We start from the raw sequence: 24,938 nt of genomic DNA, 5'->3' as shown, positions 1-24,938 counted from the left end.
ATTACATATTATTACACCCTTACATTTGGTATGAATTAAATATAAAGGCAAGTCACATTAGGCACATCAACTCATTGACAACCCAAACAAAAAAAGCTAAACGCAAATTTGACGCATCGGAAATAAAGCAATACAAGGCGATTTGGCTTAAAGGCACTGGACACTATTGGTAATTGTCAAAGACCAGTCTTCACACTCGGTGTATCTCAACTTAATAATATGCACTAAAATAACAAACCTGTGAAAATTTGAGCTCAATAGACCGATTGCGCTACCAATGTTTACATGTGATCACGTGACCTATATGTGGGTATAGCTACACAGTAAAGCCATGGGAAGACTCGTACACCGATGGGACATATAATTGGATGTATTTTCAATAAATAACAATCATAACTAAAAGGTTGAATATTGTGACATTGATTTCAATCAGTTTTGCTGTTTGATCTACCCAGTATTCTACTACAAAAGAGGTTTCTTTTGAGAAAATGGTTAGACTACGTAAATTACTGATCGAGCTCACGCGCCGTGGATTTTGCGTTGTGCACGGCGTGAAGTTGGACAGTGATAAGGGAGATCGCAAAGTTGTCCTTGTACTCATTTATAGCTGACAGCGACCCCTTCTAATGAAGTATTTTGGGGGGTGAAAATAAAGGTATTTTCAGCTTCTGAATGAGATTTGTATTGAAAATATTGGCATCAACATCATTTATTGAGGGCACTGTAAAACCACACTTTCCGTTCAGAAACACATGACATCGTGTGAAAATTCTCTTGGAATTTCCTATTTGGTGGAACTGTGTTTACCCATTACTGGCATTGTTCAGCCACCAGTAAGGTCTCATGTTACAAACTCCGGAATATTCTTCAGTGATTTCGAGAATTTAGTCCTTTTTTGAGCCAAAAATAATCATGTCTTTTTAACAGTAATCATGTCTTTTTAACACACGTTTATGCAGTTCGCCGTGTTTGTTTACATCCAATACCCAATATAGGTCACGTGACGCACGGAGCGCAATCGGTCTATTGGTCGTCGAATTTGCGAGATATGAATGAAATAAAATTTAAAAACCCTGTCGCACGAAGTTTTGTGCTTTTAGATGCTTGATTTCGAGATTTTAAAATCTAATTCTGAGGTCTCGAAATCAAATTCATGTCTGAAAACGACTTCTTTCTCGAAAACTACGTAATTTCAGAGGGAGCCGTTTCTCACAATGTTTTTTACTATCAACAGAAATATTTTGAATAATTACCAATAGCGTCCGCTGCCTTTTAACATTTTGTAGTCCCCATTATGGAAGTATATTTATTAACAGTGTTCGATTTTTTTTTACACGGATCTTGGCAATAACATCAACCTTTTGTTTGGTTAATTAGGAACGCCCCTGCAGAGAGATATTTAATTGCTACTATGACGCTGGACGCAACGTCCGTAAATATCAAGGAACCAATCACATCAGATCTTTGATTTCAATGAAGACTTTCAAGAGTATAAAAGAACTTGAAAAAACTACAGGTATAGGCGACAATATAACTTCTCTTTTTTTTTTTTAAAGAAGTGGTCGTTAAATAGGAACATTACAGAATTTGTAAGACAAAATTCGTTTAAGATCACTTCGTTGATGAATAAAAAAAAAAAAAGACACTCTCTCTAGAAAGTGGTAGATGATACAGCCTTGGGCTAAGAGACAGAAACGAAGCAAAGCGTAGAGAAAAATAGCATGGAAATTAATTTCCTCCAATTACAAAATATAATCCGTAAAGTATAAGAAATTTTATTTAAAAAAATGTAAACAAAATCTGAAGCACCATGCAGCATCAGAGTCAAGCTCTCTCCAGAAGACAATCCGAGCATACTGATCAAAACGTCAAGTTGACTTAGAACCACCCAACTCAGTTAGAGAATATGGTGTCACCGCAAACCTGTCTGTAATAATTTAAGCACTTTGTGGTTAATTTTTCAACATTGACTCATCTCTGACCCGGCTGATGTTCGAAACACTTGTTTTCACTCTGCTGTCAGATGCACTGCTCTTACGGAGAAGCCTCTCTCTCTTCCTCGTTATCAGATTCTTTAGATGATTTCGGATCTTGACCGGTCGGATGACGAACAATAAGAAGATGAAAAAGCCCTGCAGTGAGTTGAAGATGCTGAAGAGAATCTGAAAGACAAAACTAGACGACTCGAAGATGGAGAGGAGTCCAAAAACCCACGTGAGACCAAGGAGAACGGAGATTGCCAGCATATTCTGGAGACGACTCATCATCTTATTTTGCTTAGATGATGAACAGTGTAGATTGTTCTTCTTACATGTGAGTTTATGGAAGATCAGCGAAAAGATGATCGAATTAAAAAGAACCATTAGAGCAATGATTAACAGGACTCCGTAGTAGAGGGCTGGTCCAACGTTCAAGAAGCAACTGAAAGTATAAATCGGAACAGCAAGTTACTACAATAATCGTTTGTCATTAAAGGCATGAACTGGACACCTTTGGGAAATTGTCAAAGACCAGTATTTATTCTCACTTGGTGTATCCCAACATAATGCATAAAATAACAAACCTGTGAAAATTGTGACTCGAAATGAATGAAAGGCTTCATCAAGTCTTTCAATAACTAATTGAGTGAAAAGTTAATTCTTCTCGAAAACTACATTACTTCAGAGGGAGCCGTACTTTACAAGGTTTTATACTATCAACAGCTCTCCATTGCTCGTTACCAATACGTTTTTATGCTAACATTTGTTTTGAGTATTTACCGGTGCCTTTAAATATTATTTTTCAATAATTTTCATACTAGTTTTTATTTTTTCTCAAATTATTGTGCAATTGAAGTCTGACTCTTTGTACCTTTATGATTGTTTATCTTTCCATCTGGTTTTAGACTTTTATAGCTGGGAAAGTTTTAATGTCAGATTCTCCACATTGTGTTGTTTTACTTTGGATTCGCCACTTTGAGCATTTTAAAAACATGTAATGTAAAACTCGATCATATTGCTTGGGCAAACAGTTCGAATTTTAATAAACCATGAATAATTATTGGAGAAAGGGTTGCTTATCAGTCACTTCAATTGTCTCATAGCCTTCTAGAGATTTCCAAAGATTGCTCCGGGACAAAAATGGTCACCAAAATGTCTTTGCCAATTATGTTTGTAATCAACACTAACGTTTGTATTGCTTTATTGCTTTACTTTAAACATAACTTTCTGAAACTTTGTAATTAAAGACGATGTTAAATATATATGTAACTGATGACAATGCTTTGTCTTACCTTTTGTCATTGCCATACACTGTGTGATCTACAGCAAGAATTACAGCCACAATGCATAAGGGCGTGCCTACAAAAGTAAACACGATGATTACATTACAATTAAATAACGATAACTACGGAGCTCTGGAAGTGCCATCAAGCTTGAGATCCTGATATAAGTTACTGTGGGACAATGACATCATAAACGTAAGATGACAACATCTTTAAATAATTTATCTCCGGTTGACGACATCTGGAGATTAGAATATCGTCTTCCAGATATATATCATCTCGGGAAGACAACATCCTGAAATTTTGATGTTGTTTTCCCAAGAGGATTTAGAGAATTAAAGGAACACGTTGCATTGGATCGGTCGAGTTGGTCTTTGAAAAGCGTTTGTAACCGTTTGTTATAAAATGCATATGAGTAGAAAGATGTTGTTACAATAGAATACAATGATCCACACAAACATGTCTCGAAATCGCACGGTTTTCCATTTACCTCGTCGAGTCAAATTTTTGACTCCCATAAATGGCCGACTGTGTTAGTTTGTACAGTAAAAGGAAAACCACGCAATTTCGAGGAAAACTTGTGTGGATCATTGTGTTCTACTTTTAAAACATCTTTCCAACCATATGCATTTTTTTGGTTAAATGGTTATAAACGCTTTATATAGACTAACTCGTCCGATCCAAGGCAACGTGTTCCTTTAAGAAGCCTGACACACGTTACCCTTACTTTCATGATGTCGATTGTCGCTATCCTTATTTTTAAGCGGGCATCTTATGTGTTTTATTGTAGCTGTGGCGTATTGCTCGTCTGGGGTTTTGACACACCGTCAACGGTTTGTGTGGAGAGACCAGTGGCCACGTGGTTACGGTACACCATGAGGTCCAAATGTGCCACAACTCAATAACACAGTCTGGTACCCTGTGGGTGCACATGCGTTTTTGAAATTAAAAATGGCTGAAAATCGCAAGTTGTTGCAACTCTCTGAAGGCCGTGTCCGAAATTATAATATCGGCAGTGGCTACGGATGTAACGCCAAAAAGTCATACGCCCTTTCGAAACTACGGCTTCGGCTTTGGATTCGACCGCTTCAGGCTGCGTCCTCTCATCTGAAGCCACTGAGCGCGTATGGCAGCATGCGCAATATTGTCAAAACAACCGCGGGGCCAAGCTAGCCTGAGCCGAATCCAAAGCCGAAGCCGTGGTTTCGAAAATGGCTTTAGATCGTTGCAGCCAGCAGCCGCATAGCCGAAGTCGCTTTACAGCCGGCCTCTCTTTGAGTCATTTTGAGATATGGTGAACCATGGAGGAAGAACAATACTATATAACACCATGGAGGAAGATTTCTTCCTCAATGATATGACTAAGTTTGTGTAACTTTGTCAGTACACCCAAACCATACAGTGCACTCCTATCTATATTGTCCACGACATTTCAAACAGGCTAAATGCAGCCCTGTCTGTTTCAATGCAACTGCGATGTATACTTCTTATTGCACTCACCCCATGCCAGTATAGATGCCTTAATCATGAAATTTCTGACATCGGCGTTGAAGACTTTAACCAGCTTAAGGTAGAGGTTGAATGCCTCTACCCCCATCCAAACAACAGAGGCTAGAGTGAAGTAATGAATCAAGATGGCTACGATGATGCAGCCTACACGTGAAGACGTCTGTTCGATACCAACTAAGAAGACTGTGTAAAGACACAGCAGGGAGCATGCAAAGCTAACCAGTATGCGGCTTGGTACCTTCTCTCGCAGAGATCTACAGAACAAAATCAGAATCCCATCTACTGATTAAGAAAAAACTATACGTCTATTTTTTTTCTGAAGACAAGCAGAGTATACTGTGTGAAACGTCGAGACCAAACAGACTGTTTTCAGAGCCAACACACCCTCAAAAGAGAACTATTACGTGGTTGTACCGGAAGTACAGTTTGTTCTTATCCTTTAAACCATGCAATGCTTCTAATATCACTACTCTCGTCTACTGAATTCTGCACTAAAATCAGCAGAGAAACACGGGTACAACTTTGTTCTAAAAAGCCCAGCTTTTTGAGGTTTTTCGAAATTCGGAAGAAAAGCAAGTATTTCTCTGAATTTCTCTGAAGTAAAACACTGAATTCACTGATTTATTATTGCGAACTGTGTGAACAACCTTCTTCTGTTGGCGCCCTCTTTGAATCATGCTCTTCCAGCCAATGTTTCCCATGGTAGCATAATCTCAGGCGGACCGATATCCTTGGGACTATAGGCCAAAACGTTAAAGGCATATGGGTAGGTTTGGGATTTTGCTGAGGGTCAGCTTCTAGGTCTAAATGTTTTCAGGGACTTGGTACCAGACTTACTTTACAGCTAGGTATGTAGTTACGGTTAGAGCCAGAGCAACAATGGAAATGACGCAACCGATTTTGCTGACCACATCCAAGGCTAGACTGGAGTGCGTGTGGTAGATATCCTTCAATGGAAATTGAAAAAAGAAAGTTATACGAAGTGTTTCAAGATTAAGTTTAAATTGTGTTAAGGATCATTCATGAAATAAGTTACGTCCTGGTTTCAGAAAAGCTCATTTTCTCACCTCAGATGTAATTTTTAACTGGAGTTTTTCTCCTAAATCTTTTACAGTTTTTGTCGAGAAATCTTCAGGCCGAGAAATCAAAAGTTTAAAATGTTCTGTTATTGACAAAAAAAAAGGAATCAACAGTAGCTACAAATGTGACCCAGAAGATGAAGATGAAGATGAAGAAATATTTATTTCCTACCACAAGAACAGCGAAATTCGTCGTATGGTTACACTTGCAAACCGTCTTTCCTTTCTCAAAGCCCACGAGTATACATCCCTCCGTTGACCATTCTCCAATACTGAAGTCCCAGAACACACAAGAAGATCCCAAGACTTTCTCAGCAGCCAAGTTTTTCTTGAAACCAAATATAGAGAAAAAGAAATGTAGGTTAGCCTACATTAATTTGATCGTCCCCATCCCATCTTGTGGATTGATATGGTACTGGCAAAAATCTTAGGTAGTGCAGGGCCAAATTTCATGAGCTGCTTAAGCACAAAAGGTAGCTAAGCACATCAAAAATCAGAATAAGGTTACCAGGCAAAGTACCATTCCCATGTATAAATTATGACTGATTTTCTGCTCAGTTCTGCTTAGCAGACAATTGTTAAGCAATATGTTCTGCTTAAGCAGCTCTATGAAATTGGGCCCAGATGTGTTACGATGCTTCATTGGCACTAAAAACACAATCAAGCTTATTCAAATAAATATTTTCGAGAGTGGCTTTTAATAACAAGTTAATGTACTAAGAAAGATCGTAGGGCGTAATTACTCTGTTGGTGAAATGGCTGACTACAGACGCATTGTCAGAGAGGTGTTCCAGTGGGGCGCCCTCTATGGTAGCTGAGATGATCCAAGTGCCAATATGTTGGTCATGTTTTTCAGACAGCTGGCCAACCTCAGAGGAAAATAACTTGCTGTTCGTGTAGAGCATGAAACTAACTGGTACGGGATTTCCTGAATTAAAGGGAGAACATTAGAATAATAAAATTTTACACAAATAGAAGTAGCCATTTAAGGGCCTCTTGTAATACACAGGGCGCACTTTACCTGTCTGCCATTTTGACCGCCATAATGTTCGCAAAAGAACCAACTCCCGAAATGGCACACGAGTATTGTGCGGAGTCAATAGGTGAAACATTACACAAAAACGTGGTGGACTACCTAAATCAAAATCCTCAATAAGTTATCTTAACCTGTTATTAATTTAATAACAACTTTGAAATGGCAGGTCTTACTGCCAGTTCCAATAAGGTCCCTATGGACAATGCGTCATTAAGTCTTGACGTCATGTTTGATATTTAGTGTACCAACTTCATTACCTAAAGATGTGTTTAACCGTTTTTACTCTGACGAGAATGTTGTCGGCAACCGGTAAGCAAAGGAGTTATCGGTTATCTTCTGGTATTTTCATTTAAATTAATTATTCCCTTTGTTATTTTTTGTTCGGCCCTATAATATACAAGAGTCAACTAAACCTGTTTGACTGTTCCTCAATGCCTCCACTGGAAGCTCTATAGATATTTGTGGATCATTGATGACGTCATAGTCGGGATCATAAAGAAAGATATCTTCCTCTATCAGATCGTCTCCTTTAGTCTCAGAACGAGCTGCAAACCCCAGACCACTGGACGAAGCCTCTGGAGGGATACTCAACGCCTTGACGGCAAGACTACGCGTGACTTCAGTGAAGTTTCTGCCATCAGTGAGAACGGACGAGATTTGCCTCTCGAGAGCTAGGACGATGCGAGAAGTTGAGTTGGTACCCCGCAATAGTAGGAAGTTCTCATCATCAACCTGGAGGATGTTGTTTACCACGTTAACCACTAACGATGTCACCTGCATGGAATTTAACAATTTTAGGAGTTTTGCAAAATGTTAATCTTTTAGCTTGTACATCGTAAAAATGAGACTCTCCTGAAAAACATTGCTCTAAGATGTTCACTTCGTTCTCAAAAGAAGCTGAAACTTAAAGAAGCTGGAACTTATACAGGTAAATTATATTACATTCATGTTCATTCACAGTAAGTAGGGATTCATTTGATCCACTGTATCAAAACCCTTTATGGGTTGTCATCTGATTAAACAAAATAATATGAATACTTTGTATTTATTATAATACATACCTCGAAAGAAGTGTCATTAACATTGACGATGCTATCGAGAATATCTGCTGTTACAATGACTGCCTGACTACCAATGGAAGACGTATTTCCAGTTATAAATGCAAGAGCTTGGCCCGTTAGATAAACGTTATCCGGAGTCACTGTCATCTTCAGACACAAGGGAGAAAACATTGTTACTTTTTTGACAGGGTGAGTTTTAAAGGCACTGGGCAAGATGGATAATTGTCAAAGACCAGTAGTTTCTTGGTTGGTGTATCCGAATAAATGCATAAAATGACCAACAAAATCCATGAAAATATTGACTAAATTTTGATCATCAAAGTTGCAGGAGAATAATGAAAGAAGAAAAAGTCGCCCAAAAATGTGTGTGCCTTTATAATGCCTAAAAGGCTTCAGCGAGAGCCGTTTCTCACAAATTGATACTATCAACAGATCTACATTGCTCGTTACCAAGTTTAGTTGTTATGCTAACAATTATTTTGAGTAGTTACCAAAATTGTCCCGCACGTCCTCCAGTTCACGGGTCAATTCGGACCGGGGAAATTTCGGAGGAAATGTTTCAGAACAAACTTAGCTTACGTTTTTCAAAACTTCTAGCTGCTGATTAACATCTGGGTCCGAGAACGTCAGGCAGTCCGGTTCGAATGACGGTACGAAAAAACTTCTACTAATGAAGTCACCATAGCACAATCCAGAGGCCTTTGCTAACAACTCTCCTAAAAAATAAAAGGGAAAGAAACAAATATCTTTGTGGACTCTGTTTTTTCCAAATGCAAATAGTTTCAGGACTAAAATAGAATGTGAAAATAGTAGAATATTAAGCTCGTTTTGTATTAAATCCAAAATGAAAACGTATTGCTTATTTTTAGGCACAATTATCAAGAACAAAAATACAAGTGAATGTAAGTTTCATGAATACAATGCACACTTTCTGAGAAAATAGTAAAAATCTGTCAGGGTACTTTTTACGTCAAGTCTTTCAGATCACCGAAGGACATACTAAAATTAGGTTCACCTTATCTTCAAAGCAGGAACTATTGTAAAGTGATGCATGGTTCAACTTTGCCGAAAGAATTTATTTCAAAGAATGGTTCTCTATGAAACAATCTTTGACAGATGATGCTGCTTCAAAATGCCCCCCAAAAAAATCGCGTATGTCATGGTCAATGTCAGACGCAACCTGCGTGTACATGGCTGATGGACATGGGAGATCTCCACATTATCTCATTTTCGGTAATTAACTACCAAATCAATGTCGGATTTCATACAATACCCTTGAATGAAAGCTTGTAACTTTCCAGAATCTATGAAACTGCTGTTTGAAATTTCAATCTAAATTTTGGGGAAAAATCGGCAAAAACTATGACTTAGCATTTTGAAGTATTATGGTTTAAGATATCTGCTCGACAATACATTGATGACGTCATCAAGACCCGGTACCTTTGTTTGTTTGTGAGATGCATTCCTCCAATGATTCGCAGCTTGAACCAACTCTCCTGTCAGCAAACGTAAGGAGTGTCCCGGATGTATTCATGACGTCATCAAAACAGGATGCTGAATCGTAAAACAATACAAAACATTTGTTGACTTGTTTAATCTTTCATCATTGAAATCCATGCAGAGGAATTCGTGAGGGGGACTTTAGAACTGCACAACAGCAACAATTTCGAGACGACTGATGAATATTGGTACCAACTCAAAACATTATTAGCATAGTATAAACTTACTTGGTTATGATCAAAGGAAAGCTGTTGGTAGTATAAAACTTTGTGAGAAATAGCTCCCTCTAAAGTAATGTAGTTTTTTGAGAAAGAGGTAATTTCTCACTAAAATGTTTGAATTTGATAAAAGAAGCCTCAAGCCTTTTTAGGCATCTAAACGCACACACATTTGAGAAACAAAGATTATTAATTTGTTCTTTCATTAATCTCTTGCAACTTCGACGACCAATTGAGTCTAAATTTTCACAGATTTGTTGCTTTTGGCATACATTGGGATACACCAAGTGAGAATGCTGGTCTTCAAAATTACCAAACTTGTCCCGTGCCTTTAAACTTAAAGGGGCTGTATCGTCATGATCAGAGCATGCCTGGTACTGTAGTCTAACACGGTTTACCTGCGGTTGAAAGCTGGACGAGACATTGAACAGCCACAGATTATTTATGAGGAGACAGCCCCTTTAAATCGAACCACGAATTTATTAACTTGTTTGCCTTACAAATATAACCCGGTGGAAATTTACAGAGAAGTACAGAAATAAATAAGTTAAAGAATAAATTATGTCAACGTTAAACTTACAGAGAGTTGCCACAGAAACGTTTTGGCTCAATCCCAAGTTTGGTTTTGAAGATGCATATGACGTCAGAGCCCACTGCAGTGAGATTTCTATCTCTGTTTCTGACGTCATCACCAACGAGAAGTATTGGTTGACGTAAATGATAACGTCACAAATGACACTCGTAATTCCCGGACGTAAACTAACCACGTCATGTTTGGTCCTTATCGAATAGCCGTAGAGTGACCGGAATGTCTCGATAGCGTTTGATATCTTAAAAATTATCAGAAAATATTGATTAGATTTTTGATAGACTTTTTTCGACCATTTTCCTTGTACCAATACAGGATGTATTGCATGCATAGGTAACCATGGAATATTGACTAGTGGATGACAAAATGATCGCTACTCAAACCTGCTCATCAAGGAATGGTTCCAAATGAGAGTAAGGTTAGCTACAAACGTTCTAAAAGTTTTCAGGATTTTTAGAAATGTTACAGGTGCAAAACAACACATCGGACCAATATAAATACATGAGCTTACGTCACTGCACGTTTATCCAATGAAATAATAGGGTCAGTAAGACCGGTGAGACAGGGAACAAAGATTGACCTTAAACATCTAGTTAATCACTCAAAAGAGGGCGCACCTTGCGGTTTACTCTTTGACGTAGAGCATCGAATCTATCGCTCAATGGGTCGCTCAAATCAGGAGTCCAAATCTCACCAGTGAGTTGCACCGAGGCTTTGAAAGTAGACACCTCTAAGAAAGAAACCAATAACAATCAAAGTTTAGAGATGGAAGAACAGCTTGTGAGTTTTCGCTTCGGTATTTTTATCCGACATTCCGTTGTTCCCTTTGTAAACGCTGTGATATGGTTTTACCATGAATAGCGTACCTAAATGCTTAATAATAATAATAATAATAATAATAATAATAATTTTCATATGAAAGACAAGCAGAGAAAATCTTTTGACTCGTGAAGGTATTGTCATCATTGCACTCATAAATAAACACTCACTCTTTGTACACATCGTACCTGATAATGTGAGCAATAGTTGATGTTCCACCGTCTCATTTGCATATATCCCTCCGCGTCGTCCAATGCATATGTATAGTCCTTGATCAGTGTAGGAAACTTCGCTTATGGTGAGTGGCGATCCGTTGCGGATGAATTCACGTTGGTGGGGAGTGACGCGGTACCATTCATACTCCATAGCGTGTATGGCACACTCAAGTGAGACTGCATTTGTATCTGCGTAGGAATGGTCGACTACTTCAAGTGACGAGACTGTAAGGAGAAAAACAACAATGTCAAATTTCTGAAGAAAAAAATCCTTAGAAAAATAGTATGGTTTAAAAAATATAACGATGCACAATATTCCTTAGAAATGTGTCTTTTTATCGGTAAGTTCATGATAGAACTCAGTCCATTAATTTGTAGAGCCAACTTGTTGACTCCACAAAATGGCGGACAGTAAGTTATGCTTGCTGTACTTCTACAATTTTAATATATGTTTTATTCCTCACATTTATTTTATGGAAATTTAAAAAAAGATTACTTTTTTTGAAGACATTGTGTTCCTATAAACATAATCTTAGTTTCCCTACTTTGAAGTCGTTGTACTCTAACTTATTGCAAACATTTTGCTTGTTGAAACAAAACACAGAGATAATACAGAGCTCATTTGTCTTCTGAGTTGCTATAGTTAAATTACGTTCATGTACTCACTGTCGCCTCGTGCACACAGCCAAAGGGAAGTTTGAAGAGCCAAGAAGAATCCCAGTGCCATCCACATCTCATCTGTGTCGGATACCTTCAACTCGAGACTGCAAAAAACAAAGAAACTTAATAGTATAATAGATAAGTTACAACGATGAGAGGTATACAGCATTAGGAAAATTTCATGTCCGTGCCAGGGAGACCATGAAACAGAAATAAGATCATGTCACCACTCTTTTCATCTGTATTCAACACTGTTATAGTCTTGTTGCTGATTCCACACCGACACAAAAGCATGATGAAGCAGTTGTTTGACAAAACTAATATCCAACTTTAGTGTGTGTACTTTATTGTACTGATGATTCAAACAGCACAGTGTTAATTATCCCCGTTTGGTGAAAAGTACAATGAGCAAATAATTAACGTTTTGTGTTTCGGTTTTCATATAATTTAAACACTTTAGAACTGTTTTGAAACTACAACTGTTTTGAAACTGTTAATTCAAGTCTCTCGATTGGCTAGATGCACTCACATCAGTGAACCACCTCTTCGTTAAAAAGTCATGCGATTCATTAGATAAGTAATTATCAGAAAAAAAGGGAAATAAACAAGAAGTTAGCTATAAAAATGGCACAACGCGTGGATGTTAAAAATGTCCATGCGCTCAACAGTTGATTATACTCATGTCTTTTGTGGATAACTTTCGGAATCCCAATCTTCAACAATTACTCTGTTGAAAACAACATGGAACGAAAGTCGTGACCCTTTTTGAGTACTTCTATAAAACTACCTGGAACATAATAATAACAACAGGGGATAATGGTCCCTGGTTGGATGAAGCTCCCCATGTCCAAATTTTATAGAGGATGCTTTAAAGCAAAAAGATATTGCTTAAAGGCAGTGGACACTATTGGTAATTGTCAAAGACTAGCCTTCACAGTTGGTGTATCTCAACATATGCATAAAATAACAAACCTGTACAAATTTCAGATCAATCGGTCATCGCACTTGGAAGATAATAATGAAAGAAAAAAACACCCTTGTCACACGAAGTTGTGTGCGTTTAGATGGTTGATTTCAAAACCTCAAGTTCTAAATCTGAGGTCTCGAAATCAAATTCGTGGAAAATTACTTCTTTCTCGAAAACTATATGGCACTTCAGAGGGAGCCGTTTCTCACAATGTTTTATACCATCAACCTCTCCCCATTAATCGTCACCAAGAAAGGTTTTATGCTAATAATTATTTTGAGTAATTACCAGTAGTGTCCACTGCCTTTAACAAATGTCTGCTAGGCAAACAAATGAGCAGGGTGCCAATCACAAACTGTACCACATGTTGTTGTTTGGTTTGGTAACCTTATTCTGGTAAGCATGAGTTTGGTTGTGCTTACTTGTTGTGCATTAAGCAGTTCTACAAACAGTTGGAGGTCCCTAGCCTTTGGAAAAATACTCCGCTACTATCGCAACGCGAGGTCGTTAAATACAAGAATAACAACAATTATACATTATTTTGCTGTCAAAAATCAAGGCAAGAGAAATCAATCAATCTATGTTTGTGTATTTCTTCTATAGGAATCTTTTTCTTAATTTGTTTTGGTTACATTCTTTCAGAAAACCTTAGCCGGAAGGACAAACTGTTGACAATTTCCTCCTAAATTCATTTAACGATTTCATTACGAACCTTCGCTTCGAAATGAATTCCTGTAAATACAAACCTTATTATACGGAGGGTTTCCAGGGTCGATTGGGAAGAACTCGTCTTTCATTGGTCGGGAATTAAAAAACCAATAATGCTGTGTTTATTTCAAAAATTAGTTTTTGCGCTGGTCAAAACGGATTGTGTTTTATAACGTTTGGACTGAGTTTCGTACAAAGTCAGGGTTGAACAACAGCACTGTGACAATCACTGTTTTTTTTTAAATTGATTTCTTAATCAAATGTGAATTGAATTTAAGGGGCGACTACCTTAAAGAATTTCCTGTGAGGCATCGAATTACTAACAAACAATCAATCCGAGCGCTCTTTTTTGTATAATTGGTTTATCATTCTGTTCAGTTTGGTTTAAAAGGAACTGGTCGGTGCAGCGTTTTCATTTCGGTATAAATAGTTTCGTCTGTTGCAACACCGCGTTGCCGGCAGTCACTACCATTGTCACGGTTAACCCAGTGATCTACTGCTTCACATAATTATGAACGCTTTCAGAAACAAGCCAGAAAGATGATGCGTGGTGGATATCAACACAATGTCAACCGTGTGGACACCACTAGTGGATCAACAAGGCAGGTAACAAACGCACATCACACCACACAGGTTTCAGTTATTAATGCACCAAGCATCCCGCATGCTGATGAACCTTAAAACATGCAATCTCAGAAGGAACTGTGTTCAGTCATCTACCAATCCAAGTTGTCAACCGGAATGTGGATACTACTCGTGGATCAACAAGTCTCATTTCAATTCAGTACAATATCGCACAATTAACAAATATAAAATGGACAAACAAGTTTCGCATGCTGAACCTTGAATGCAGTCTTTAGATGAAACTGTTTGCAACCTCGAAAAAACCATGCTTCGACCCCGCATTATCAAGTACTGTAGTGGGTCGTGCAGTATAGTATCTATGCAGTTCGTGAATTCAGAGCGGACCGGTGCTTGCGTAAAGAACCTTCGACAAGGCTAATAAACTCCTTGATTGTGAGTATTTCCTTATTTTTATCAAATAAGTAGAGACATTGAATTGGTTTCAATTATCCCTAGTGGTTTGCTGTCTTCCTTGAGAAAGAAGAAGATACATTCCCAAAACCTTGATGGTACCACACGAGACATAAAGATGACGCAAACCAAATCATAACGATCGTGCTGATTTCAACAAAGCTGGTATTGCAATGCCTATTTTTATCAAATAAGTAGGTACTATAAAACGTTTGACATTGAGTTGGTTTTAATTGCTGTCTTGAGCGAAAAAAAGAAGATAAATTCCCGAAACCTTGCGAGGATGCCATACGTGATGCTAAAATGACGCACACCAAATCAATCTTATTGTGCTGATTTCGTTTTATAGCTTTCCGGTCGGTTCAGTTTGGCTTAAAAGGGACTGGCCGGTGTGCACGGATTGCCAAGTTTCATTTTTCAACGGATCCAGCAGCTAAAAAGACTTGAGTTTTCTTTTCAAGTCTGGTTTCTTTTCATAATGGAGATATCTACAGTTTCTGGTCCTACAATTGATGAACCTCAAGTTAGCTCGAACGGTGCTGCTTTTTATGTATATTTGACATTAGGCTCACTGGGATTGATAGGAAATGCATTCGTGTGTCTGGTTATGATAAGATATAGGAATGTGTTCAACTCGTCAACTAACAAACTCATCATCCACCAATCTGCAGTGGATTTTCTGACCTGTCTAGTGTTTATTCTGCGCCTCTGCTTGGTGATATCGCCAGGAAATGTGCCCCAGAACACACTGGGTACATTCTATTGTAAACTTTGGTCGTCCAGCTTACCACAATTTGCGTTGTTCATCACATCAAGTTACAACCTGGTTGCAATCTCCATTGAAAGATATTATGCGACCTGTCAGCCTATCAGACATCGTAACCTTTTTTCAAGCCGTCGACTCAAGATTATCATGGCTGCTGCCTGGATATGTGGTTGGGTTCCGGAGTCACACGCCGTGTTTATAGCGCAAAGGATCGCTGGGGATTGTTCGTTTATTTGGCCAAGTCCTGAAACTCAAGCTTTAGGTGGTTTCTTGGTATTCTCCATAGAGATATTCATCCCGATCGCAGTAATTATCTTTGCCTACACTAAAATCATCTCAGAGCTCCGTACGCGATCCAGAGCCAGGGCTGAAGACAACAATCAAGATGCGAGAAACATGCTGTCTAGAGCCAACAAGAACGTCACCAAGACATTACTGGTAGTGGCTGTCTTCTTCGGTATCTGTTGGACCCCTGCAAGCATCAGCTACTTGCTGTTTAATTTCGGTATCAATAGTTTTGTCAGTTACAACAGCGCGTTGCCGGCAGTCACTACCATTGTCACGGTGAATCTGTGCATTAACCCGGTCATCTACTGCTTCACATATGAACGCTTTCAGAAACAAGCCAAAAAGATGATATGTGGTGGATATCAACACAATGTCAACCGTGTGGACACCACTAGTGGATCAACAAGGCAGGTAACAAACGCACAACACACCGCTCAGGTTTCAGTTATTAGTGCACCGAGCATTCCGCATGTTGAACCTTAAAATACAACCTCAGAAGAAAGTGTGTTCATTCATCTACCATTCCACGTTGTCAACCGGAATGTGGATACTACATGTGGATCAACGAGGCTCAGACCGATACAGTATCAACATCGCACACATAACAGTTATAGAATGCACTCAACATTCATGAACCGCAAAGAACGCAAATCAGTTGAAACTGTTTTCAGTCAACTACTGTTTCCTGCGTTGTCAACTGGAATGTGGACACTAATTGCGTATCAACGATGCTAAAACCAATACAGTGTCAACATCGCACAAGTTCAGTTATAAATTGCACAAACAATTCCTGCTGAAATTTAGAATACAATTAAAAAAGAAAATATTTTCAGTTTGTTACTGTTGTCTGCGTTGTCGACTTGAATGTAGACACCACTTGTGGATGAACAAGGCTCAGACAGATACAGTATCAACATCGCACACATAACAACTATTAAATGCACTCAATGTTCTTGCTAAATTTTAGAATGAAAAAAGAAAATGATTACATTCATCTACTAATTCAAATCGTCAAGCAAAATAACTAAATACATTTGCCACAGTGGTCGTTAAAACGAAAGATTTCCGATGTTGAAAAGTTTTGTAGTGGCACTCGCTTTTAACCACCGGGAATACTTTTTGCAGTCACTTGCACTGGTACTAACGCCGTTGTCAGATGCAATACTGTCCGTTACGGACACTTTTGCATATGCAATCACCTCCGGGGCTATGCAAAAACCGCCATGGGGACATGTACATGACTGTACATGTAATGCGCGCGCGTAAGCGAGCGTGCATGCACTGAACCTACGTATATGCAGCGTGAATATTCACGTATTTTAGGATTGCAGCGAATACCCGAGGGCCGAACATTTCCTAAGTCATTCATGACAAGCACTTAGCTTGTAGAACAAAAATTGCGAATGTGTTCCGTCGACCAAGGGTGATTAATTTACTGCAAGGACGGTTTTGCACGGGGGCGGACACAACTGCATATGCAAATGTGTCCGGGCGGACACAATTGCATTATGCAGCAGCGTCCGGGCGGACATGATTGCTTATGCAAAACCGTCCGGCGAACATTATTGCATATGCAATACTGTCCTCCGGACAGTATTGCATAGAGGACATAATTGCATGCGACACCGTCCTTATTATTATTAATTAGGCACTTCGCACAATGGTAATTACTTCAAATAATATAATTAATGACAAGTATATTTATGATGTCGTGTATGTTAATTTGAAAAGGTTGTTAGATTTACTTAAATATAGTTTTATATACAAAAACACGAGGTAGGACTACCAATAGGGTTAAGACCTGGACCCTATTCTGCGTGGACTTGGTTCCACGTCTGTGATCGTGGCTTTTAGTCTATAGCCGATCCGATAGCCAATACATTATTGCGTGAAATAGCGCCCTCTTGTAGATTAATCTCCGTCAATACGATCACACTGGGATTGCTAGTAGAGCGTGTGAGATAGCAAATCTGCGGGGAAATTCTGTGTGGCTGATAAAGATAAAATAACCGCAGCTTGAATTCAAGTCTACATTATGTGCTTCCCCGACTGGATCCTCACTTTGGCCCACATGTCCATACGATATTCATGTATCATAGTGCCATAATAGGATAACGAAGATATTACCCAGGTTGTTTTTACTAGTCGAGAGGGGCCCCAGTTTGGGTTATCTGGGACTAAAGCCGCTGTGTGGTTCTTGGGTGCAGAATCCGGTGGGTCCACACGGCGAACCATTGGCCCACGTGGGACCCAAATGAGTCCCAGATCAGTTGCTCGGCCAACCCATTATGGTCCATGTAAAGCCCGGTTCATACTTCCTGCGAATGCGAATGCGATACGAACGTTGACGTCACAAATTCTCATCGTATAATTCGCAGCAGTTCAACTTGGCTCAACTCACTTGCGAATATCGCTGCGAAAGGAGGGTTGTGACATCACATTTACGTCAAATTCGTTTAGCATTCGCATTCTCAGGAAGTATAAACCGGGCTTAATTATTTGGTACATGGTCCGAATGGGCACTTATGGGTTGCCCCAAATGGCCCCATATTGATGTGACCCACATGGTACCCACATAGACATGTTATTTTCTTTTCTTTTCGTTGAAAGTATATTATTAATCTTCAATATAACCTGTTGACCTGGCCGGTTGTCAGGGTCTGGGAAAAAATCTGTCCTCCATACCGAAAATTAATATTGGCTGAGGAAGATTGATTCAAAAGAGGGCGCTATCAGAACAATTAATTTGCACACAGTTTGGTGTATGGGGGACACACTCTCCACCAGGGGACAGAAAGTCCCCGCACATCGGCAAAACACACGTTAACAGTGTGTATGCAGTTCACACAAAAAATGTTGGGAGTGGAAAAGCGGGAAAAGGACATTAAGGGGGACTAAACCATACTTTGTTTATCTCTTTTCTTTTTCCGTTTTTTTCTTCCTACAGCCATGTTAATAAACTGCTATTATTTAATTTAAATAAACACGTAATGGATGTAAAAAAAAATAGCATTGTTTTATTGTGGTTTTATTCTCAGAATTTACAGTTGAGGGCGCTACATGGGGACACCGACGATCACATGGTGTTTAGTGGCCGTCTTATCTCCGTGCGCATGATAGCGTTAAAAAGTGGCGCACCCTGAAAATGTCTTGGGAGAAGACAGTGACCGCTCATTGCAAAAAAACAGACAACTAAGTCATCGAGTCCGCCAATGCTTAAGTGTCTTTCGATATTCATGCGTACTTATACATGCACAGAAATGAATAACTATAACTCCCTTAATTTTAGATTATCCCGACTTTGTAGAGAGATATCGATAGATAAGCATCATAACAGACAGCAATTGTCTTCCATTGGCAACAATGACAAATAAGGAACACAGAAATTTAAAAAATGAGACAATGAATACAGGACATTTACAATACAAATAAACTACAACAAAGGTGACCAGAAGATTTATGGCGAAAATCATATTTCGCTACAAGTTTAGGCACACAACTCCAACATCAATAAATCATTATATGGAACTATGCAAACGGTTTTTTAATATATTAGTGTCAACTCGGGTATAGTTCATTGTCAAATAAAAGAGTTATGTATTCCCTGTACAAAGACCAAATGAAACAAACCGGGGAAAATATATAAACTATGGTGGAATAGATACCCACAGAATACGAGAGACGACAACGGGCATATCCATTACAACATACGGTAGAGACTACAGAACCTCATCGTTAATCTAAGCCTATTTCTAATTAAAATGTCTGCATTCTCTCCGAACCTTGAGGGAAAAGACTACACTACACAATGCCCCCTCATAGCCGAGCCTGAAACCCGTCCTGAATTATCGAGCCAAACCCACCCGCCAATAATTACGCATTGAATCGGCAATACTCGCCGTTGTCCGGGGCACTGGCCTCTTCCGTTGCTAATGGTGAAACGCAAAGGCTTTTCATTGAAAGAGGGCCATTAGGTGTAGCGACGCGTAAGAGCTCACTTTTATTGAACCGGTGGTTTGGATATGTACATGAACCCACGCCGTTCGATCAGGATTTTTTAATACAACGAATCATCTGGCGAGTTTGATGCTGTAGTCAGCGTCTGTTTCCACATAGACACGCCCAGCGTCATTTTATATTACCTTTCCAGACTACGGGTTCGACGGGCTGTGAAGCTTACGTCGACATTGTACACCACACGGTTTTATGGGTAAGCTATACTCTTCCTTTTTATATCGTCTAGATGCAATTTTTAGAACAATCTCATCTCATTTATTTTTGCAATAATTGCTAGACATATCCAGCAGACGAGTTTGTGTTTTTTTATGTGCGTTATTTTTATTTTCGGGAATCACAAACGAAATGGAATTAGACAAATTTTCAGTGAGACATTTCTGTTAAGTATATGGTATAATCATAGAGGTAGCATATTCCACAGAGAGTATGTCACCGCGTTAATTGATCATGAGCTCATTAAGATTTTGGCACTATCTGAACTAAATATTAAAATGCGTCTGCGTAAACAAAAATAATGTTGTTAACTGTATTTTTCACATCATGCAAATTTATCAACCAATGAAGAAAAATGGATACAGGTTTTGGATCCCAAATATGCTTTAACGACCATTTAAAGGTATCAAAGTGTACTTATGTTAAACTGCAATACTAGACCTATATTGAATTTTGAGAAACCAGTTTTGAAAAGAATGCACAATTCATATGCCATTTTCCACATGTGTGATCACATTATCATAACCATATCTTAGCTATTACAGATACGATTACATGTTGTGGGTTTATCATTAATTGGCCACTTGACTCTGGTATCTTTCTCGAGTGGGTTTCAACTTATTTTTCACATTTTTCCCTCTCAATAATTGACAGTAACCTCTGCAAAATAATATACATAACTACTGTCATCAGAACTGCACTGAGTAAGTTTGTCTTCGAATACTATTTTCGTTGCAATTTTAATTGCTGTTTTTTTATGCATGATCGTCGTGCACGTTATAATGCATGCTATGTTCTGTTCTGTCAGCCGTTGTACTAATAATTATATTATGAGTAATGCATATATCGTTTGCATGTTTTGTTCTCCAAGAACGCTTCGACTTTCTGCAAGGTTGTTTCTAATTCAATTAAAACCATTGTCATCTATTTCTTTTGACTGGATTCTTCTGAAAGGGTTATCTTTGCTATGCCAGATAATTACGGTTATGTTAATATCAAGCAGTCAATCTCTACGCTGTACAAGTCATATGGCTGTACAAATACAAGTACATGTACAACACTTCCTCGACTATGCAAACATAACAACATGATTGTCATTTGCGTGGTATGGTTGTAGATGTTTACTGCGTTACGTTCAAGTTTGCCTTGCTCACAAAATGCACTGACCTTGCTTTTTGAACCATATTAACAGCAAGCACTGATAAAAACATTATTGAAAGTTCAGAATTATTTGAGGCCTTCGTACGTGCAAACCTAAGTTTTTTTTTCATAGGCTTTCTAGTGGTAGTGGTGCAACCCATAAAATACACTCACACATCATACAGTGAGAGGGAAAAAAATAAACATTAAAGCATATCAAAGGAATAAATATATATTGGTTTGCAGTAACACCATGTGTATCTATACTTGTCATGTAGGGTTTGTTCTCAGAGAACTGTCTTTCATTATTTTACTACATAAAAGGTATACTTAGAAGTCTCAAAGCTGGATCAAATATTAAAGGACTTATTATTCATGGACTCTTGAACCTTTATCCTCAGATCAGTTTGATATGGGAGGTCCAACGCCCGTCTTATTTTACCCGAGTCCTAATAAAAACACCATTGTGATTGTCAATGTCCCAGCACAGTGTTGACAAATTTCCCTACGGTTCTTAGCACATAAGACCAGTTATTTGAGGGCATATGCCATCTATTTGTTGCACCCCTTTTTATGAGGTCTTATTTAGATTAAGCATGTCCGTTTGGTTAGTTTTAAGCAGTTTGCAACAGCTAATTCTCTGTTTTGAATTTAAAGTTCGTATAGGAACTGTGTTTGCTCATCGATACATTATTTTCTCGCTAAAGGTAAAAGCCGAATGTTGTTTACACTTATGATGATCACTTGATCTAAAATCCACCTTGCCAACTGTTTCCAACAGTAACGTCTGTAAACAAAATCCCATCAATGGCCGAGCCCATGACATCCTTTTGAGTGGATTTTTTAGTTGAGTGATTCCGGTTCAATAAAGATCCAATGAGTGTTGCTAAGGAGCTTTTACATGTAAATTTCGTATTCTGATGCGTCTATTGATTGCACCAGCTCTGGCGTGATCATCGATCTATAGGTCAAAAATGTGAGAGTAATAGCCAAAGCGCCCCAGCCCCACACGATGGCAACTATGCCAAATGTTAACCACTCAAACGTGCTTAAGACTACATGTATTCCCAGCGTAGCTGCACTCTTTATCTTTAATAAGTCAATTTTTGTTTTACTATCAAATTTTTGCCATCATTTAAACAAATTCGTACTCAAAGAATGTAAATAAAGCAGGGTATAAACCGCTTCCAGTTTATGTCTTTTTTTGCTTGCCTAGCATAATGTGTTTTTTTTTTCTCGAGCTGATGGCACAATTCATTACACACTTCATCCATTTTTTTTTATACCGTAAATAACTTTGTATTCTTCTCAAAGCATTTGGTTTGGACAGTTCAATTTGAGATTTATTACAAAGGATCCGGCACACCATCCACAAAACAAAACAAAATGAAAAGTTTCACAGCATCATGAAAAAGAAAAGACCCCAATTCAAGGCTTAGCCTCCCAAGTACCCGAGGTTGAGAGTCAAGCCCCCCTCAAGACCCACTGATGGGAGTAAACAACCCCTCGGTACAACCCCTGAAGTTGCTCCTCTGTATCAAAAAATGCGATGCAGAAGTTTGGAGGAGTCTCCAAAACATTGATCCTCTAAGCACATTGATTTAGTCTCTAGTGGCAACGCAACCCGTAGGGTGACGTCATAAAGGTGAAATGAGCTCTCTTTCTCTTGGAGGTGAAGGAGTAGGAACGAAATCCTCAGCCAGTTTACGAGTTTGCAGAATTAGCGAGTTTGGAGGCCTGCCTCCATGATTAACGCCTATTGATAATAAAGTCGTCATGCAACGAAATGCACTCTTAGTTGCAAAAAGACCAAAAGTTGCAATTTCGTCCACCGTGCATAATGTCAATTTACAGAGAGAAGAATTATTCATGAAAAAGAAACACCTCAAGAACAGTGATTATAGGACAGATTTAAACCCTAACCCGACCCCAACAAAATAATTTAATTGAGAAAGTAGATTAAGCTGTTGCTAACCGCCTACTTACCACAAGGTCCTATGATATAAATGCAAACAATAGACATTTCCAACCTGTTTAGCAGTATCTTTTTCGAAGGCTAAACTGACAACACAATTTCTGTGAACTGAAAAGGTAGACAAATGTCACAGAAGCAGTGAACATATAAAACACATGAATAGGGAGACGGGCAGAAAAGCACACAGACTAGCCTGGAGTAAAAAATATGTGACAGTGGGGGGGGGGGGGGTGAATACAATAATTTTGGCCACAAGAAGCACCAATCCTGTTTTTGAGTCTGCCTCATTCACTTAGTAATAACCCTTTTTATCCAATCTGTAAAATCACTAATTAGAAATGTTTCCAACTTTAAAACGCTCGAAGTCAACAAAATATCAGTGACAACATAAAAAAGCCGCAATCAAAATTATTATAAACACGCACACAAAATTCCTGACAAACATACAATAAATTGTATGTGCAGTTTTAGGTTGTTTTTATAGTTACGTACCTACTTCCATTGATGAAATTTTCTCCTGTTGATAATTGTATGGTGCATGTATTTCTTGGAAATTTGGCAAACAAAATTCCTCACGAAAAAAGTACATGTTGTACAGTGTACACTGTACTTTTATTTCTTCCAAACAAAAATGTGTTACCTAAAATAATTTCCTGCGTGTGTGAGCTGTTCACCCATTTGAGCAACTCCGGTGGTCAGAGGTTATCGATGTAGAATTTGTATACGCATTGTTTTGTAGAAAACATAAAATTACACAGTAAGTCAGGCCACATGGCTAGAACTGAAATTCTCAAAAAAAGATTAAAGGGGTTTGAAAAACAATTAGTGTACACCTAGTTGGCACATCATTCGAACTCAGTGAAACATTTATTGGCTTTTAGGTTTAGTGTTTGCTACTTCGGAAATTTAAAAGTTAACCATAAAATAAAATTGTTTTGTGGTTCATGCTGGTTGTTGTTAATAGATTTCGGGTCAGGCTGACCCAGAAGTGGGTCAGGCTGCCTGGGACCTGGAATCCGAGTCAATTCTGACTCCTGTTAATTTGATTTTTTGTTTTATTTTAGTTTACACTCACACGACTTGCATGCTTCAAAAAAAGTTCAGTGGTAACTTTGTGTTTAATTGTTCTGTTGGTTAGTAAATATTTTCATAATTGTTTAGACTTTGCATGTTTCTGCTCGGTTTCCCAGAAATGAAATTGGTAATGTTGAGTTATATCCACAGAGATTGATTCCTTGTCTGCATGATTGTTAAATATTTAGGTCCTTGTGACGGGAGTCTGTTTGGAGTTTTTGAGGGAACATAAGTTCACGCTAAGGTTATTGGATTTGTGTTCATATTTGTTCTGCTCTTCTATTTGGTTAAATATTGACTTTATGACCAGACCAACACATGAAACGCATCACTTCAAAACAAATATTGTAGTTGTGCTTTCCTGAAGTGACCTCACTCAAGAGGAAATGTGTAGTCATATGGGAACGGAACTAAAGCTTTTCAAATACATAAATTTCAAGGTTGTGATGAAAGTTTCGCTTCCAGAGATATAAACCACCATCCCTTATAGAAGGGCAATTAGACAATCAAAACGGACAGCAAGTTCCATACAGCGTCACCAACAGCTTTTAAATCAATGTAATTTACAAGTTTTTGGGCACAATCTGCGTTTGACAACAGTAAACACTTCAGAAGATTGTTTGTATTACTCACGGTGTGCCTTGATGTTCATGGGGGGGGGGTGTTTGATTTATTGGTGTCGTGGCTTTTCAAAAATATTGTTTTTCAAACTAATCTTAACTTACCAGTTGTCAGTTGTTAGCACATACTTGAATATGTTTAGATTCGGGAAGAAAAACATTGTTTTGTTAACGAAAAAATTAATAG

At 38.4% G+C, this 24,938-nt stretch overlaps 3 protein-coding genes across 4 annotated transcripts in view; 2 read left to right on the top strand and 1 right to left on the bottom strand.

Annotated features, from left to right (window-relative positions):
• Positions 1 to 1,829: 1,829 nt before the first annotated feature.
• Positions 1,830 to 12,028, bottom strand: LOC117307135 (adhesion G-protein coupled receptor G6-like). The gene is made up of 13 exons (XM_033791803.1): positions 11,955 to 12,028; positions 11,262 to 11,513; positions 10,872 to 10,984; positions 9,388 to 9,501; positions 8,527 to 8,663; positions 7,948 to 8,094; positions 7,300 to 7,660; positions 6,594 to 6,778; positions 6,023 to 6,178; positions 5,609 to 5,718; positions 4,763 to 5,025; positions 3,272 to 3,338; positions 1,830 to 2,421 (listed from the first exon to the last, which is right to left on the bottom strand). The coding sequence occupies exons 4-13, from the start codon at positions 9,479 to 9,481 to the stop codon at positions 1,953 to 1,955; spliced, it is 1,989 nt and encodes a 662-aa protein (XP_033647694.1). The 5' UTR covers positions 9,482 to 9,501; positions 10,872 to 10,984; positions 11,262 to 11,513; positions 11,955 to 12,028; the 3' UTR covers positions 1,830 to 1,952.
• Positions 12,029 to 15,136: 3,108 nt separating this feature from the next.
• On the top strand, positions 15,137 to 16,195 carry LOC117303306 (neuropeptide Y receptor type 6-like). The gene has a single exon (XM_033787476.1). It carries the CDS (start codon positions 15,137 to 15,139, stop codon positions 16,193 to 16,195), a length of 1,059 nt encoding a protein of 352 aa, XP_033643367.1.
• A 3,395-nt stretch (positions 16,196 to 19,590) lies between these two features.
• The window catches only part of LOC117306820 (arginine kinase-like), a 7,319-nt gene continuing 1,971 nt past the window's right edge, over positions 19,591 to 24,938 (top strand). The window contains exons 1-2 of one of the 2 annotated variants that reach the window (XM_033791353.1): positions 19,591 to 19,922; positions 20,597 to 20,646. Coding sequence is in view for 1 of the 2 variants with exons in the window: in XM_033791352.1 (XP_033647243.1) it covers positions 19,919 to 19,922 (4 nt within the window). In the remaining variant the exon portion in view is untranslated. The remainder of the gene's footprint in view (positions 19,923 to 20,596; positions 20,647 to 24,938) is intronic. The other variant, XM_033791352.1, reaches the window with a different exon arrangement.

The sequence above is a fragment of the Asterias rubens genome, chromosome 2 (genome assembly GCF_902459465.1).
Source record: "Asterias rubens chromosome 2, eAstRub1.3, whole genome shotgun sequence".
Classification (NCBI taxonomy): domain Eukaryota; kingdom Metazoa; phylum Echinodermata; class Asteroidea; order Forcipulatida; family Asteriidae; genus Asterias; species Asterias rubens.
The sequence above is the reverse complement of the archived record's forward strand: the minus strand, read 5'-3'. Positions and strand labels throughout refer to the sequence as shown.